The sequence below is a fragment of the Achroia grisella genome, unplaced genomic scaffold (assembly GCF_030625045.1).
Source record: "Achroia grisella isolate CSIRO2021 unplaced genomic scaffold, CSIRO_AGI_Agris_v1 utg402, whole genome shotgun sequence".
Classification (NCBI taxonomy): domain Eukaryota; kingdom Metazoa; phylum Arthropoda; class Insecta; order Lepidoptera; family Pyralidae; genus Achroia; species Achroia grisella.
The window spans coordinates 241,513-258,967 of NW_026712841.1; the positions used below are offsets into that span (position 1 = coordinate 241,513).

At 33.3% G+C, this 17,455-nt stretch overlaps 4 protein-coding genes across 5 annotated transcripts; 1 reads left to right on the plus strand and 3 right to left on the minus strand.

The window, feature by feature from the left end:
* The first annotated feature begins 614 nt into the window (after positions 1–614).
* LOC131844469 (cytoplasmic 60S subunit biogenesis factor ZNF622) lies at positions 615–8,053 on the plus strand. Its single transcript, XM_059193376.1, has 6 exons — positions 615–1,560; positions 2,058–2,258; positions 3,046–3,200; positions 3,792–3,932; positions 6,678–6,806; positions 6,944–8,053. Exons 1-6 carry the CDS (start codon positions 1,120–1,122, stop codon positions 7,053–7,055), a joined length of 1,179 nt encoding a protein of 392 aa, XP_059049359.1. The 5' UTR covers positions 615–1,119; the 3' UTR covers positions 7,056–8,053.
* An 11-nt stretch (positions 8,054–8,064) lies between these two features.
* Positions 8,065–9,953, minus strand: LOC131844470 (uncharacterized). The gene is made up of 2 exons (XM_059193377.1): positions 9,743–9,953; positions 8,065–9,136 (listed from the first exon to the last, which is right to left on the minus strand). Exons 1-2 carry the CDS (start codon positions 9,813–9,815, stop codon positions 8,829–8,831), a joined length of 381 nt encoding a protein of 126 aa, XP_059049360.1. The 5' UTR covers positions 9,816–9,953; the 3' UTR covers positions 8,065–8,828.
* A 17-nt stretch (positions 9,954–9,970) lies between these two features.
* LOC131844473 (arginase, hepatic) lies at positions 9,971–16,564 on the minus strand. Of its 2 annotated transcripts, XM_059193378.1 has the most exons (8): positions 16,549–16,564; positions 15,560–15,698; positions 14,516–14,676; positions 13,336–13,524; positions 12,746–12,932; positions 12,366–12,476; positions 11,808–11,935; positions 9,971–11,178 (listed from the first exon to the last, which is right to left on the minus strand). In XM_059193378.1, the coding sequence occupies exons 2-8, from the start codon at positions 15,601–15,603 to the stop codon at positions 10,919–10,921; spliced, it is 1,080 nt and encodes a 359-aa protein (XP_059049361.1). In that variant the 5' UTR covers positions 15,604–15,698; positions 16,549–16,564; the 3' UTR covers positions 9,971–10,918. The 2 variants fall into 2 exon arrangements, with proteins under 2 accessions (XP_059049361.1, XP_059049362.1); XM_059193379.1 differs by lacking the exon at positions 16,549–16,564 and having other exon boundaries at positions 14,516–14,753; positions 15,560–15,584.
* LOC131844474 (uncharacterized) lies at positions 15,795–16,851 on the minus strand. The gene has a single exon (XM_059193380.1). It carries the CDS (start codon positions 16,730–16,732, stop codon positions 15,824–15,826), a length of 909 nt encoding a protein of 302 aa, XP_059049363.1. The 5' UTR covers positions 16,733–16,851; the 3' UTR covers positions 15,795–15,823.
* Positions 16,852–17,455: the final 604 nt, after the last annotated feature.

The following is a 17,455-nucleotide window of genomic DNA, read 5'->3' on the forward strand; positions in this document are numbered from 1 at the left end:
GAGAATGACATGTCAAAGCTGTTACTGTCAAATATAATTAGAATCAATAAATACGGATGGGGTTCACATACCGGAACAGTTCTTTTATTTCGAAACTCTAATCAACTGTTATCGTTTTTATTCGTAGTTTTTCGTTTCTTATTCTTATTATTGCCGTCGTCGTCATATAGGCCGTCAGCCTCTATGGTCTAGTAGTTTAGCACGCAGCTTTACATCCAATAGTTGCAGGTTAATTTCTCGCACGATATAATCATTTTTGCGAGGTAATAATAGGAAGTTGTCGTGTCGTGTGAGACGATGTATATTACAGATGATAATAAACTGACGAAATGTATGAGAGCGAAGATCATAGTAATTATTTGTATGAAAAGCTTAGGTGTTTTTTGTATCTGTATATATATATATATAGAGTATGTATTTCCAAACATGTACCAATATCAGTTGTCCAGTACCTATAACAAAGGCTCTACGTAGCTTGGTACTAGATATCGCTGTGTGAATACATAACAATGTGCTTAGTATGTTTTGTTAATTTTGCCATGCTGTTATTTAATACACTTCATTGTAATAAATTAGTAATATATTCTCCAATATATTTACTGATATTTAAATTTCAATTAATGTAAAAATGTTGTGTATTATGTAGGCTATGTGTACAAAAAGATTCATCGATCTCCTTATCTACAATACTTTCAAACTGCCTTGTATATTCGTTAACATGAGGTCACAAACGATATTAAATATTCGTTTTATTTTATCTAGTAAAAAGTAGCTCACTGATCAACTGATCATTCAAATCATAATTCATATATAAAATACATACAGTTACTTACTTAATGCTACTGTGATAACTGTTTATTTTACTAGTGATACTAATGACTAGTGACTGCGATCGAAAAATTACTGTGCTGCGGTGTTACGATGTCAATGTCAACTAAATCACTACTGATAAGAATTAAAAAAAAACTTTAATTTCCAATTTCTATTCTGTTCCGTCTGATTCGATTTTCCTAATTTTTCCTCAATAATTTTTTTCTATCCTTTCTTTTGTGTTAAGTGTTATTTCTACCGTGTTCATTAGCTGTGATAAACTACTATAGTGTAGAATAAGGAAAGTTTATGATGCCTGATACCTTCACGTGCATTACTTGTCAGGTGTTGTTTAAAACACCAGAGTTACAACGTGAACATTATAAACTTGACTGGCATAGATATAATTTAAAGCGCAAAGTAGCATCAATACCGCCTGTGTCTCTAGAAGAATTTGAGATTCGACTAAAGGAGCATAAGGAGCAGCAAGAAAATGCGAACAATGATGAATCCCACTACTGCAAATGTTGTACGAAGTTGTTCAATACAAAAAATTCATATAATAATCATTTGAATAGCAAGAAACATAAGTTGGCTGAAGAAAGGTACGAAAATGAGGAGCATTCAGATACTGATAGTTTTGTGAAGGTTGAGGCGGGGCAGCCTTCTACATTGCCTGGGAAATTCGTTGTCGTGAATGCTGATGATTCTGGAGATGAAGATCTTGAAACGGATTCTGAAATCGAAGAGGTATTAATACAATGAATATTTTTTTAGTATTGACTCTCTCACTAATAAAAACAGCAACTGAAAGTTATGTTTATTGTTCATATAAATAAGAGGTTATATGAACAATAAACATAACTTTCAGTTGCTGTTTTTATTAGTGAGAGATTTCAGTTTGAGTGTTATTACACAATAATTTCATAATATTAATTAGTCATTAATGGTGATATTACATTCTAAACATAATCACAAATGCTATAAAAATAAATAATCTTATTTTATGTAACTAGACTTATAAACAAGCTGATGACTTATCTAATAAGTCATCAGCATGTTATGATAATGACCTGTGCCTTGACCAGCACCACAGGCATCACATTATTATGTGCATGTCCCACTTATAGACAGCCATTTCAAAATACTGAGAAGATGTAAAATATCATGCTTACAATGGAATAACATACAATGGAAATGAAAACATGTATTATTTAACTATATATTTATAATCTTTGTGTTTCTAGTTGGACTCTGATGAATGGGAAGAATGTCGTATTAAAGGCAGTGATTCCCTCATAAAGCCAAGAGATTGCTTGTTCTGTATGCATCACAGCAAGAACATGGTGAAGAACCTGAAGCACATGTTGCAGGCACATTCATTCTTTATTCCTGACCTTGAGTACTGCACTGATGTAAAAGGACTTTTGTTATATTTGGGAGAAAAGGTAAAAAATTTTATAATTTTCATTAAGAAAGAGAGTTTCCTCTATATTTTTAAAAAAATTATTGAAAGACAGGTGTTATCACTTTTGTTTATTTCTGTGACATCATAAGAATCAAACAGATAACCTGATTATAATATCATTCTCATGTGATAGACTTTAGGCACATTTCAATTAATTTTATTTAATTAAGATGTATATCTTTACATAGTATAAAATAAAGTCGCCGTCTCTGTTTGTACCTATGTATGCTTAAATCTTTAAAACAACGTAACGGATTTTGAAGAGGTATTTTTTAATAGATAGAGTGATTCAAGAGGAAGGTTTATATATATATATAATTCATGTACATCCGTGTGAAGCCAGGCGAGTCACTAGTGTTTAATAAGATCCATTTTTTCAGTTTCTATGAACATTTTTAACATGTTATATGTTACAGTTTTTTGCTATAGTACATATTGTAATTTTAAACTAGATGTTACTGTAGGATATTTATTCATACTGTAGAATCACCACTGTAGTATAAAAAATATGTGAATATATCTATATCTTTATATAAAAATATATAAAGAGGCTTATTATTAAAATTAAATATTATTTATACATAAAAAATAAATAAATTGACTTTAGGATATTATTTTGTGCATCTTATTATATAGTTAAAATTATGTCATAAACATGCATATGTCTTTGACAAGTATAAATTGAATTAATTTCATTAATATTGTTTGACTGGACAAATAAGTATTATTTACATTTTAAATGTGTATTATTTTATTTTCAATTTTAGATATCACAAGGTTATATGTGTCTGTGGTGCAATGATACAGGCAAGACCTTCTACTCAATGGAGGCCGCCAGAGCACACATGATTGATAAGGGACACTGCAAGATGTTGCATGAGGGACTAGCATTGGCTGAATATGCTGACTACTATGATTATAGGTAGTTACAAATTCTTATTTTATACGATTGTATTATTTATTTTACATGTTAATAATATAATCCTATAATTTATCAATCCACACAGATATTATAAATGTGTATCAGTCTGTCAGTTTTGTTACCTTTTCACAACTAAACTGCTGAATAGGATTTAATAAGATTTAACATTACTATAGATTGTATCATGATAATAAACATAGGTTCTTTAATTTAAAAAATAAAGCTCATCCTATCATTCTCCAATAGTGTTTGAGGGGCAAACACTATTGGAGGATTATAGGATGACCATAAAGTCAAATCAATAACTGAAAAAAAAATAACTCACTATTGTTTCCAGTATGGACTGTGTGAGGGTCTCTCAGACCTGATACATGCTAGCAATGAGCATACTAGGGGAGTACAGCCACACTTCTAATTACATCTCACACAGCAACTACTTTTTTACGACTTATTGGAAGACAGAGAACATAATGTAACAAAAACTCAATTTGACTTTCAGATTAATTGTCACAGAAGCCTTTGCTGATTGATTGATCAGTCGGCTTTGTTCTGCTTCTAGGTTAAAAATACTTAGTGTCATCTTTTTTTCAGTTCCTCATATCCTGACAATGATAAGAATGATGAAAATATGGATATAGATGAAGAGGTTGACGGTCCTACTACCTTGGAAGGTGATGATTTTCAATTGGTGCTACCTTCGGGTGTAGTTGTTGGTCATCGTTCTCTCATGAAGTAAGTCATAAAATCCTATTAATAGTATATCCTAGTTATAGTTATGTGCCTGAACTAGTAAGTTGTGAGTTAAGAATGGTTTTGTAAAGTAATTGTGATATAGTTCATTTATCTAGCTTTTGTAATATTTTAATCTGCATGTTATCTAAAACAAGTAGATTGGGACAGATTGCGAGAATTTTACGCGTCGTACCCATGGAGGCAGCACTGCTTTGCATCAGAAGACGTCGATACCTGTACAGCCGCCGTTACTGAAGTCATACTTGCGGGTATGGAATGTTTCATTCCAAATCTGTTTGTTGCTTTATGGGTTAAAAAGCGTCCGTGGTTTAATAGGTCATGCAGAGAAGCTAGGAGGCTAAAGAAACTGTTTATCAGGCTTGGACCACGGCTCGTTCCAACAGGGATGTTGGCGTATCTGATGCGAGGCGGAATTTAAATGCTGCATCCAGGTTTAGTAAGAGAGTAATTGCTAGAGCCAAATTCGACTTCGTCAGCAAAATTGGGGAGCGACTAGCCCGTCATCCTTCTGGAAGTCGAGCCTTTTGGTCCCTTGCTAAGGCTGCCGAAGGTAACTTTAGTCAGTCGTCCTTACTACCACTACGGAAGCCGGATGATAACTTGGCACATAGTGCAAAAGAGAAGGCCGATTTGATGTGCGCTCTTTTTGCCTCACATTCGATTTTAGACGCTGGGGACACCATACCTACTACCATCCCATGGTGTGGTAACTCAATGCCGGAAATATCCGTAACACAACGGAGTGTCCGGCGAGAGTTGCTGTCTCTCGACGTCAACAAGTCGAACGGGCCAGACGGCATACCGGCTTTGGTACTAAAGAAGTGTGCTCCTGAGTTGTGTCCCGTACTCACGCGCCTCTTCGCGCTTTCATACTGCTCTGGGCAATTTTCGTGGTCATGGAAGACCACCCTTGTGCACCCTGTGCCAAAAAAGGGCGACCGGTCAAACCCATCGAACTACAGGCCTATCGCTATCGCATCTTTGCTCTCCAAGGTGATGGAGCGTGTAATTAATACACAGCTCCTCAGATACCTAGAAGATCACGATTTATTGAGCGATCGTCAATATGGCTTTCGCCATAATCGCTCAACTGGTGATCTTTTAGTGTATCTCACACACCGCTGGGCTCTTGCCATCGAGAGCAAAGGTGAGGCGTTGGCAGTCAGCCTTGATATGGCGAAGGCATTCGATGGGGTTTGGCATCAAGGTCTTCTATCGAAATTGCCCTCATACGGAATACCAGAGGGATTATGCAAATGGGACGCTAGTTTTTTGTCTGGCAGATGCATCAAAACCGTCGTCGACGGTAGTTGCTCCGATAGCATGGACATTAACGCTGGCGTCCCGCAAGGCTCTGTTCTCTCCCCGACACTGTCTTTGCTGCATATTAATGATTTGTTAACTACGGTTGACATTCATTGCTACGCGGATGACAGTACTGGGGACGCGTTTTACACGGGCCGTGCGAACATTCCTCTTTCCGTTGTGGAGGCAAACCGCGAACAGCTTGTGTCTGAAATCGAGAGTACTCTCACCAGAATCTCCGATTGGGGGCGATTGAGCTTAGTTCAATTCAACCCTACCAAGACACAAGCCTGTGCGTTCACCGCTAAGAAAACCCCTTTTGCTGTGGCTCTGCAATTCCAGAACACGTCCATTACCATCTCTAAGAGTATTGGGATTCTCGGTGTCGACATCTCTAGCACAGTTGAGTTCCGTAGTCACCTCGAAGAAAAGGTCAAGCTGGCGTCCAAAAAGCTCGGTTTGCTGAATAGAGCGAGGCGGTACTTCACTGCGAACCAGAGACTTCTATTGTATAAGTCGCAAGTTCGGCCGCACATGGAGTACTGCTCTCATTTTTGGCCAGGAGCACCTGGATACCAGCTCGGTCCTTTTGACTCGGTTCTGAGACGTGCTATAAGAATTGTCGATGATACCAATATTACGATACTCTCAAACGGTATAGAACCACTTAGCTTGAGGCGAGACTTCGCATCGCTTTGTGTGTTCTACCGAATATACAACGGACTGTGTTCTGATGAATTGTTTGACATGATGCCTACGGCTACCTTTTACCATCGCACCGCTCGCCATGGACAGGGAATTCATCCCCACACGCTAGAACCTAAGTGATCTCGGACAGTGCGTCCTCCCGCGTACACTTAGATTGTGGAATGAACTACCTGCCAAGGTTTTCTCGAGAGACTACAGCATGGGGTTTTAAGTTTTTCAAGAATATATATTAAGATTTCTTAAGGGTCGGCAACGCGTATGTGACCCCCCTGGTGTTTCAGGCGTCCATAGGCAACGGTAACCGTTTACCATCAGATGGGCCGTATGCTTGTTTGCCACCTAAGTGGTATAAAAAAATGTTTTTGAGTTAAAAAAATAACACCATTTCTTCAAAAATTTTCTAATTGGTAGTATCATATACCTTTTAAATTACAAATAATTGCATAATTTAATAGAAGTGTTTATTAAAAGTATAAATAAATACAATAAATATTAATGATATGTAACATAGATTTGGTTCTTCTGCTCATCAGTCTCTGAGTCAGTCTGTTAGACACAAAGTCCTATATTTTTTCTTTACTTCTTTTACAATAATCTATATTTTGTTAATCAGAGCCACAATGGGTCAGAAATCTTTTTAATATAATCTGACCTTCTTTTCTATTGTCTTCCTCTGTTTCAGAACACTTAAATATATTTCTATAATTACAGGTATTACAAACAGAACATAACTAACAATAGTCAGGCTCTTGTGAAAAAATCAGATCGAAAATTGCACAGGCTTTTGGGAGTCTACCGAGCACTGGGTTGGGCGCCTAAGGAACAGGCGTTAGCAGCTAGGTAAATATTTATTTTCATGAATTACAACATCATACATAATATGTAACAATCCTCATATATATTCTGCTTAACATGTATTTCTCCTTAGCATATTTCTTTTTATTATTAATAAATTAATATATCTTGTTTTTCTACAGGAAAGCAAGAGACATCCATTTCATGAAACGGGTACAGTCAAAATGGCAGATGAAACTTTCATTGAAAAGTAATAAGTTCCAGAAACATTATCGACCCCAAGTAAACTTCTAAATGTTTTACATTAATAGCAAAATTTTATCTGCATACGTCATGGAATTTATATTTGTTATTGTGGAAATTATGGAATTTAAATTAATCTTGTCATTCATTATTAAAATAGGATCTGATTAAAGGTTGTAGTTGCTTTCCTTGATAAAGTACTCAATCATTTTAATTTCAGCACATCAATTTCTTCCTAGTTAATAAGTGAAGTTATATGTATTCCATATTAATTGGGTTATAAACAAATTATAAAAGTCAAAGAAAACAATTACAGTTTTATTGTGGCCAATTCACACATTCAGTAGACAGTGACAATTAGTTTAAATCACAATATGAGTCCATATGAGTCATATTGAATTGGCATATTCATATTGAACGTGATCGTAAAATATTACTGTTCGTGTGTAGTATGAAATAAGGACATGATTAGAATTCATGAAAAAAATACAAAAAGTAATTACAAAAACTGCGTGTCCTCAAAGTATTGTAATAGGAATGTGGTCTATCCTCAAAATTAACAATTCATATTCACGACTCATCGATATGAATGAAACTAATGTATGCATTGTTGTAATTGGTAGAGAGTAGTCCGAACTTGGTGTTGTTGTGTGTGTGTATGTTGTATAAATGAAAGATGTAGTAATTATCTGTGTAAAATAATCCAGATCAATTAAAAACTGTTTGAAAATTTAAATTTAGAAATTTCGATGGTATTCTGGAATGTAATTTAAATACTGTTAAAACTATAAAAAAAGTACATTCTCATTATTTCTAATTTATGCAGTAGCATAATCTTATTTTGAAAGTAATTATTAATAATATATATTTAGCATTTTAAATTATTCAGGCTAATTATAAAAAGCCAAAGAAAAAAGTTTCATAGTTCTAATGTTGAATTGAGTTATACACATAATTTTGTGTGTTTTCTTTGTAAAATACATGGAAAAATTGTAATATATAAAAATAGTAAAAATTGTCCTGAAAAAAAAAGATCATCGTATATCTTATTGTGATATTTATTTCAGAAATGTGTCGCGAGAAATAATTATATTAGTTCATTGTTAACATTGAGGTGTGTGGTATTTTAGTGATGCCACTAGTCTTGTTGTTATATTTAATACATCCATTATGACTAGCCATCGATAATGTGAGCAATGCTGTGAATGATATGTTTATGAAAGTTGCAACAAGTTTGGGCGTTTATAGGTAATAAAATAATCTTATTGCTGTTATTTAAAATTGTTGGTAACTTAATTTTTATTTACAATAGACCATCAATTATTTGTAATTAAAATGTAAGCACTGTTTTTAAAATGCAAGCATTGTATTTGTCTTCTGGAAAGCTCAGTTTGCCGTACGAAATATTTAACTATTCGTTGCTCTTAAACGTATAATTCATGAATATCATAGGTAGTGATATGTTAATATGGTAATACTTTCACTGATAAAAAAAAAGCTTGAATTAAAAAAAGTAAGTCGTGTATAGTAGTATTAATAAATCCATAATTACTTAGTTAATCAATCAATCAATATCAGCGGTTTGCCGTAGATATCCTAGTTTTAAATGCAATGCTAATGTAAAATAGTTTGCGGTAAACAAAAAATTGTGCAATACACGATTTTGTGAGTACAATTGTATTTTCTATATTTATTAATCATATGGTATGAAAATAGTTTCCAAGTTATTTACCGGTGTCTATACTAATGGCTGCATACAGTAATAAAATATATAAAAAAAAGAAATAAAAAATAAAAAAAATAGTAAAACTAAAATATTGGTTATTATTTATACATTTTATTCTTTTGTCGTTTCACGTAAGTGTATCTTTTACCCTGTGTAGTTCCGTTTACATTTGTCGGTTGTCCCAAAATCCATGGTATTTTTATCGGGTTCCTGTCAATTTTTAAGCTTATCCTGTACAGTGGGAATGTGTTTATTTTTCCTTGAAAATACTGCGAGATTATTTTGGACAGTCTCTCATTGACGACGTAGTTCGCTTCCACGTCTGGTACCTTATTGATATATTTCATTATAACTCTTTTAATTTCTTCATCATTATTTTCTTTGTTTGGTTCCAAAGCATTTGCAACTGTAATTGTTAACAGAATCTGCAAATTATATTTTTAATCAGAACTATCTTCTAAAGTAAGTCCTATATATAGTTTATTAACGGTCTAGTAATTAGCTACGAGTTTGTCCACTTATTGTGGACACAAAAGGTAACCTTTGTTCGTACTTGTGCAATCTTAAAATTATAGATTGCACAAGTAAGAATCCAATAATCCAAAGTTTATAAAAAGACAGACAGACAGACACTTTCGGATTTACCTACATTACTGCAATATAAATCCGATGTCTTTTTGTTAACTTTTTATAACTAAAAGAATAATGATAATAATAAGAATATTAGGTATCTACTAAAAGAACGAATGAAACAATAGAGGTTATTACGACGACACAACATGTATAACAGATGCCTTATCTATTGACGTAAGTAATACTAACATTCTCTATTTGTATAAATACGTCGATATACATAATTTAATTTTTCCTTAAATTGAAAATTATGTCTTATATCTATCTATATTCATTGAAATTTTCTGCAAAATGAGATTGGAATGTAAAAAATAAATATTATAGTTTAATTTATGTATCTGCCTAAACAAATTTTGGGAATTAGAGATTTCTATCTCACCAATGTTAGAATCATTCTGCCACAACTTGATTCGAGAAGCCTGACGATCGTGTAAGTTGCTACATACCTCCATAAAAATGTCATTAATATTTTTAATCAATGACTTTATGATCACGTCACGGTTATATACTTATCGCTAGATAGGTACTTTTCTTTGTTATGAAATGTAGTTACCTATATTTATAAAAACAAAGTCGCTATCTCAGTAATTATAGGTTCGAGACATTATTATGTCTTTATGACAATAAATAACATATTTTAAAAATAAACATTTGGGAACACTGTTGTAATAAAAAGTGTATGAATGTTTCTCATAAAACTGATAACGTGATTATTTGAAGTATTTTTTAGTTGTAAGGTTTATTTTTGTATTTTGATATCTTAACTTTAATTATCATAAGAGAAAGTAGAATTTTGTTTGAAATTTATTGTCTTCCTTTCTATTATGCCATTTTAGAACTTACTAATATATTAATTTATTTGCAAAGGAAGTTTCAGAACAGTGTTTACTATATACATACATCTATTTCCATACGACATATTGAAAACATCAAAGAAAATGCATCGGAACAATACGAGTTTATGTTTAATACATTTATGTGCTTAAGTTACAGTCACTAATGAAAGGAAATATACAAGTATTTTATTCTAAAATTTCATTAAATAGAAAATAATAATGTCTACATGGACAAGGTGTTTTCATCAATATTCATAATATCATTAAATCTAACGTGCTTAATATTATCATAAAAAGCAATTAAGATATATGTACATATAGTGTTGGGTACATTGTTTTTGCTAATTATAGCTATTAAGTTGTTCAATTATGCGTAACGACATTTACCTACGCATCAGTAAACAACTTAATAGGTCCTTTACATACATTAACAATATTTGTTGACGTCACTGTAAGTGAGTTAAGACCTAGCTAGAATATTTCAGAAAAAAGATTTATTTATCATTCATCATCAACGTCATTTTCAAAACCAGAAGTACTAAAACATTACCAAAATCGCTAGTATAGGTACAAGGTGAAATGTTGCATGTTATACTCGAAAACAACAGTCAATTTTAGAGCATTGAGAATTTTAGAACCTTTTTGAAGCATGTTTATAAATACTCCTAGTACATTATCTTATACCTAATAGATAAGTTAAAACTTTTATAGGTAATTTATTAATTCAATTTTGCTAAGTATTCTCGATCATGGTAAGTTTGTATAGGTAAGTCCAATATGCCACGAGGTGCCGTTCCTTTTCTTGAGAAACCTAAACCAGCTCTCAAGACAGCGAGACCTGCTTCAATAGTGCGTTTCCTATCTGCATCGTTGCCAAGAGCTGGATTTATCTCTACGAGGTCTATAGCTCGCAGTCGGCCGGTCGAGTGGATAATTTCCATCAGATTGATCGCTTCTCGGAGAGTTAAACCACCTCGAACTGTAAAACGTAAGTAATGCGGTTGAGGAACGCTGTAGCAGATGGCGGGCATAGTTACATACGATATTCAAGAAAGATACTGGGCCAATTGTATACGCAAGTACCAGAGGTAGACTAGTCTAGTCGTAATAAGTAGTACTATGTCTGTGAGGGGACATCTGTCTCACCTATTTTAGTCTCCAAGCCGCTTGCTTTGTAAGCTGTGTTTCGATTAGGCAATTAAATTACAGGTTAAGAGGCATGACATCTTAGTCCTCTGTGCAACACGTAAGTGGTATTAGGGGTGTCACATGTTCAAACGTGATGTCGGTATTTCTGTTGGGGTATATAGGCGACGGTTACCGTTAGGTCACATAGTAACGCCTTGTTTGGCAGTCCAATTAAATAAAAAGGGTAGATAAATTACTTAACTAGAATGGTTAATAAATAATTAAAAATGAATTATTTGAAACCTGCATCAGGTTATACACCCATATAACCTATTAGGTATACCTACATGTAATAATGATATGTCCGTAATGCAGTATATGTCTATAGGAGACCATTATTATTTTAATATAATATTGTGTATAATGTTTACAATTCTAATTAAAAGACATACTATGTACGGTAATATAAAATATGTTTACCTGGAGTACCGGTGCTAGGCGCTTCTAAAGCATCCAGCGAATCTATGTCGAAGCTCACATGTATCGGTTTATTCATATTAGGGTCCAAGGTTTGTAGTATGTGGTAAATGGATTTTTTTACACCGAGCCTGAAATAAATGAACTTGATTTAATGGATGGTACCTAATATTAATACTTATCAGCTTTACCCATTTCAGCCGCCAGCAGTTTGCTTTATATAATAGGTTGTTATTCGTTTGTGGGGTAAGAACAGTAGGTATACTATCAACGTGTATAATCAAGAATTATGATAACTTAAACCACCGGAAGGGCGACGTGGGCGGTATGAGGGCGTGCCACATGATAATGTGATCTCTGGAGTTCCGCTAAAGTTATATACTTTAGCGGAACTCCAGGCCTTAATTTACCATATGGACCATCAGCTTGTTCGCCATTCCTATTTCTTTCATGCAAATGTAACTTGTCAAATTAAGTGGAACTCTACTTAAGTTTATTAAAATTACATATAATTAGGTGATTTCATATTTATCTACGTAATTGTAAATACAGTAAACTTACTCTTCAATATCCTCCATAGCGAATGTTGGCACATTATATTTCTCAATAACCAACCTCTCGTATTTGTCCACAGACCGAAGCCCGACATATCCCAGGTTCTTTATTGAAAATCTATAATAAAACTTGACAAATTTTATATGAGGAAGGAACTCGTAGGTAAGTACTCCAGGCCCTAGTAGATTATTATTTAAAATATGATTTTTACTAACACATTACCTAATTATTTTTAATTAAAAGCATATTTATTTAGGTAATTTGATATACCTAATCTATTCTATTTATTGTTTCAGTGCCTAGTTACATTATAGTTTAGGGGTTAACTTCCAACAGAAAACCAATAATCTTCTGTTAATTTTCAATTAAAGAAACCAAGAACTTACTTGGGAACTTGCCAATCCATCGTAGGTAGGTAAGGCCAATAATCTGATAGCTCTTTTACAAGGAGAGCCACCGGCATCCCGTGCACTGATCCCGATTCCGAAGTTTTATTTGTGTTAATGTCGGCATGTGCATCCACCCAGATTAAGATCATGTCTTCGTGTACTTTGTAGTGACCGTCTACGGTGCCTGTAAAGTATTGTTTAGGTACTCTTATATACAAAATACAAAAACATTAAAAGTTATATGAAATGTAGAGAAAAAATAATATTTCTTATTTTTCTAAATGGCCTAGGAGTACAGGAGTCAACCACTTATTTTTAAATTGAACTATTCTTTACCTAACTGCGTAATCTACGCTTTGTTCACATTGTAATACGTACGTTTTAGGTAAGGTTTCGATATATCAGTGAAGTTTTTCGATCTAACTGAAAACATATATAATATCTACCTGGAATGAAATAGTATGTAAGAGCTGCAATATGCCTTTTTATTAATTATCCAATACGAATCAAGGCATTAGACTTTCTAAAAGGTGAAAAAAAGTCACAAAAATAAAAAAACGATAAGTATAAATTAAAATGCAGCTCACCAACTCCTATGGAATGATCTCCACCAATAGTAACTGCTATTCGATCATCACGGAGAACTTGTGAGACACGTTCAGAGAGCTGTTGATTGCAGGCTGATACCGTCGGCAAGTGTGACATGTTGTTCACAGTAACAGACTGTTTTGGAGATACGGTCTCGATGTCACCATAGTCCACAACATCTAGTCCATCTATAAATACAGTTAAGTACAGGTACGTTTAGGGGGAAAGAGGTTGTTAGTTATGTGAACTTATGGCCCCGTGACATGGTACATAGCTAGATGTAACTTGTCAGGTTGACATACACGCAGTTCCTCCGGAAGCTTCCCTGTGAATTAATTTAATTGAAAACTTATATACGAAGTTCCAGACCGTAAACGCACAACAGTTCAAATGCGAGATTAAATACTTGAGGCTATGATATTGTAAGAATGTTACCAAAACAAGATTGGTACCGTAGGTATTTTCTTTTTAATGTTTAAAACGTACCTATAATAAATGTGAAAGCGAACTACTACTTGTTAATACGTTTTCCCTATTTATTTATATTATATTTTTGATGTATTTATTTAATTAAATTTGTAAGGGAGATTATAGGTATCTATAAATTTGAAAGCATATTTTACACATTTGGCTCCGGCTCTTTATTGTACTCGCCTTGTATGCGGTTGTAAATCGTCGCATAACATGCAAAGGACTACGTTAAATTAATTTGGCACCAAGATAACAGTTGCAAATTAGAGTGTACGAGCCAGTACAAGGCATGTTGCCATGTTTTTTCCTACTTTACTAACATTGAATAGAATTTGGTGGAGATTTATCTTGATTTCAATTTTAAAATAGTGAATACAAAGCCGTTACATAATGCCTGCTTAGAATCGGTATAAATTTATTTACATATATGTCTATATTTGTGATTATCACTGTTATTTTTTATGTATGTAATTAAATAATGTCTATGTATACAAACTAAATGTACTTAGCTATACTTAATGCTTTCTTAAGTAAGGTAATAAATGTAATTTTAGAAATATTTAAATCTTTTATATTATGAATTACTGTTACATATATTAATGAAAGATTAAACTTTTATATTATCTAATATTATATATGAAAAAGCTAATAGTGAGTAACATAAATTATGTTAGTTGGGCACATTAAAATATACTCTTATATAAATACCTATTTCTTTGAGGTGGTCAATAAGACCAGCCGAGCGCATAGCGGCCGGCGCGACGCTCACACCGTATTTCTTTTGGCCCTTCTCAAAAGGCACACCGATGATGCCAACTCCTTTTAGCGGCTCCCATTTCTTGCTGTGGCTCATATTTCGCACAAACACTCTGATAAAATTCATTTTTATTCTATTTACAATCACAAGTACCAGACAACACCGTTCTGATAAATAGTTCAAGCATTACTAAAACAAATATAGTTACTTTATCTTAAATAATAAAAGGTTAAGGGGTGAGACGCTTATGTGATAATTTAGAAATTACTTCATTAACACAGCCGATAACGATCGATTCCAGACATTAAGTGGATACCCATTGTATTATAGTATAGCATTATCGTTAATTCCTTGACTGATTGAGGCCAAGTCACCAGGGTAAGAAATTTGAGATAGAGTTGGGAAGACGGGTCACGATATACAAATGCTAGGTGACGATAGGGATGAAGTTTTTTCAGAAGTAACATTTTACTGGTGTTGCTAGAGAGTTAATTTTTAAAATTATTATACTTAATATTTGGAACGTACATTTACAAAGGCATTATAAGAAATTTTTTGCTAAAAAATAATTTATTTTTAAAGCCTTACCAACTTCAAAAAGCAACACACGTAAACTTATGAGCAGGTATTTCAATTACCTATAGTGTACAGATAAACTAATAATGTACGATCTTAATGCTAGGATGTAAGTACATATATGCTAGATATTTCATTTCAACAATAAAAATCTTTAGACCAGTAGATATTCTGTATGAGTGTATATTCTCATAAAGAATATCCATTGATATAACCTTTTAATATTAGGTGTAACCAATTTTGTACTTTGTTCCATGTTTATAATAAAACTTTTGATGTAATTTCATATACTGTCTATAATAGGACACATATTTAGGTACTTGTTATGTATAAAAGCCATAAATAAATGTATAAAAGAAGAGAATATATATTATTACTAGTGCAAAAAAATCGATTTTTGGGATTTCATAAACACTTACCTAATTCGTATAGTGGATGATGAAGGATAAAATAGGCGGATCATTTAACACAAATGACAAAGTAAACGAAACTGAGGCATGGCCCTTCCACTTGATTTGATATCTTGCACTCTATTACTTAGATAACTTGCTTATTTTCCTGAGAATATTAGCATAGCATAATAATGAGCAAATATGTCGATAACGGAATTAAGAAATTTTTATTATGATTATCTAAACTTATGTTATTGCTAGATATAAGGATAATATATAAACTTCTTTTAATTACGTAAGAAATTTAATAAATATTATGAAAATATAAAAGTAATATATTGTATTTATATTGACATTAATATCACCACTGTTACGAGCTCGAAGAGATTTAGTAGAGGCAATAGTAAAATTCAATCGCATTTTCTCAATCCATGGTAAGTACGGTCCAACGACGGTGAATATATTGTATTTAACTTTCGTAGATGTGAGTATTAGAATTCCACATGGGGAAGCCGTTATTGCGGCTAATTCGGTTTCGTGCAAAACTGGCGCACCATTGCCAAATTCTTGCTCGTACGTCTTTCTATACGGTGAGTATTCAATCCCACATACACAATAGTACCACTTAGGGTTTGTACAGGGAATTTGACGGTATTCTTGAGCTTGTAGCACCATTGCATCTGAGTTATGAATTTTCCCGTACCCTACTGTAGTAAGTGTTGCTCTTTCTAATTCAGAAGCATAATAATTACCAATATCAGCGCTTACAAAGAAAAATGTTAAGATTGGCCGAGTAGATATAACTAAACCTATGTTACTGTGTAATCTGGTAACGTTTACGCCAGAGAATTTTGACTCGAAAATATAATCTCCATGCAATATTGTGGTTGCAATCTCTAATAACATATTATTTTTGATACTTTTTCTTAGTAATGCAGTTCCCACAACTATGTATTTAAGTTTTGTACTGAGACATGTTCCCGATGTGAGAACAGTTCGTTTGCTAATTATGGTACCTGTACACATGTAATCCTTGGTATAGTTCAGTAATCCTACTATATACGGATGCTCTTCTGCTAGCGTTTCTATAGCAGACCAGTCCTTTTGCAGGGTGGCTATTAATTCTCCTTTTGTCTTTATGTGAAAAATAATTGTAAGGAAAATAATTTCAAACAAGCAAGTATACCATGAAATTACCATAGCAAGCTATTAAAGAGAACATTATTCAATTTAATAAAATAGTAATGAGATACACATTTTTAATTGTCAATTTGTCTTAATGACATGTAATATGTTTAATTATGGTGCAAAAAAAAGAAGAGAGCGAAAGTCGGAATATGATGTTTAGCATCGGTTAAAAGAAGTTATGTATAAAATTCTTTCAGTCTTTTTTCCTTATTACTCAAGTTTCCCGGTAGGATGATATATAGTAGCTTTAGTGTGCTTTATCTTTTCCATCAAAAATAAGTGTTCGGGAAAATTTTAAGTAAAGTACCTATTATAACAGGCACTCGGGGTGCTCATCCGCCAGAGGAGCACACTACGTATGTATGAGTTTGCTAAGTACGCTCAGCGGTTAGTAGATCTGACTTTCCTAGCAGTAGATATAAAAGTAAGTTCAATAACTAAAATCCTTAACCATAGTCGTATGCCTATATGAGATCTCCAGTGGTACAGCGTGATGAAACTTACTCTAAAGGTTACTAGAAAAACATTCGTGAAGATTCATTTCTATACCGATATGGTAGGTACCCATGGTAGCTACGAATGTATATGGTGTGAGATATGACAAAAATACTGAATACATACTTAAAAGCAGCACTTGCTTCAATGACACTTGTAGAAACGTTGAGCAATTGGATTTCCAATGACGGAGCAAAAGAGCGAATGTGTGTGGATGTTCGAATTCGATGGTACTCAAAC

Coding starts and splice junctions, on each gene's coding strand:
- LOC131844474 (XM_059193380.1), bottom strand. CDS start 16,732: ATGGTAATTTCATGGTATACTTGCTTGTTTGAAATTATTTTCCTTACA.
- LOC131844469 (XM_059193376.1), top strand. CDS start 1,120: ATGATGCCTGATACCTTCACGTGCATTACTTGTCAGGTGTTGTTTAAA. Junction 2,259..3,045: donor TGTTATATTTGGGAGAAAAG/GTAAAAAATTTT, acceptor TTTCAATTTTAG/ATATCACAAGGTTATATGTG. Junction 6,807..6,943: donor GAACAGGCGTTAGCAGCTAG/GTAAATATTTAT, acceptor GTTTTTCTACAG/GAAAGCAAGAGACATCCATT.
- LOC131844470 (XM_059193377.1), bottom strand. CDS start 9,815: ATGGAGGTATGTAGCAACTTACACGATCGTCAGGCTTCTCGAATCAAG. Junction 9,137..9,742: donor GCAGAATGATTCTAACATTG/GTGAGATAGAAA, acceptor TAACAATTACAG/TTGCAAATGCTTTGGAACCA.
- LOC131844473 (XM_059193378.1), bottom strand. CDS start 15,603: ATGATCCGCCTATTTTATCCTTCATCATCCACTATACGAATTAG. Junction 12,477..12,745: donor ATGGATTGGCAAGTTCCCAA/GTAAGTTCTTGG, acceptor GTTTTATTATAG/ATTTTCAATAAAGAACCTGG. Junction 11,936..12,365: donor GCTATGGAGGATATTGAAGA/GTAAGTTTACTG, acceptor CATTTATTTCAG/GCTCGGTGTAAAAAAATCCA.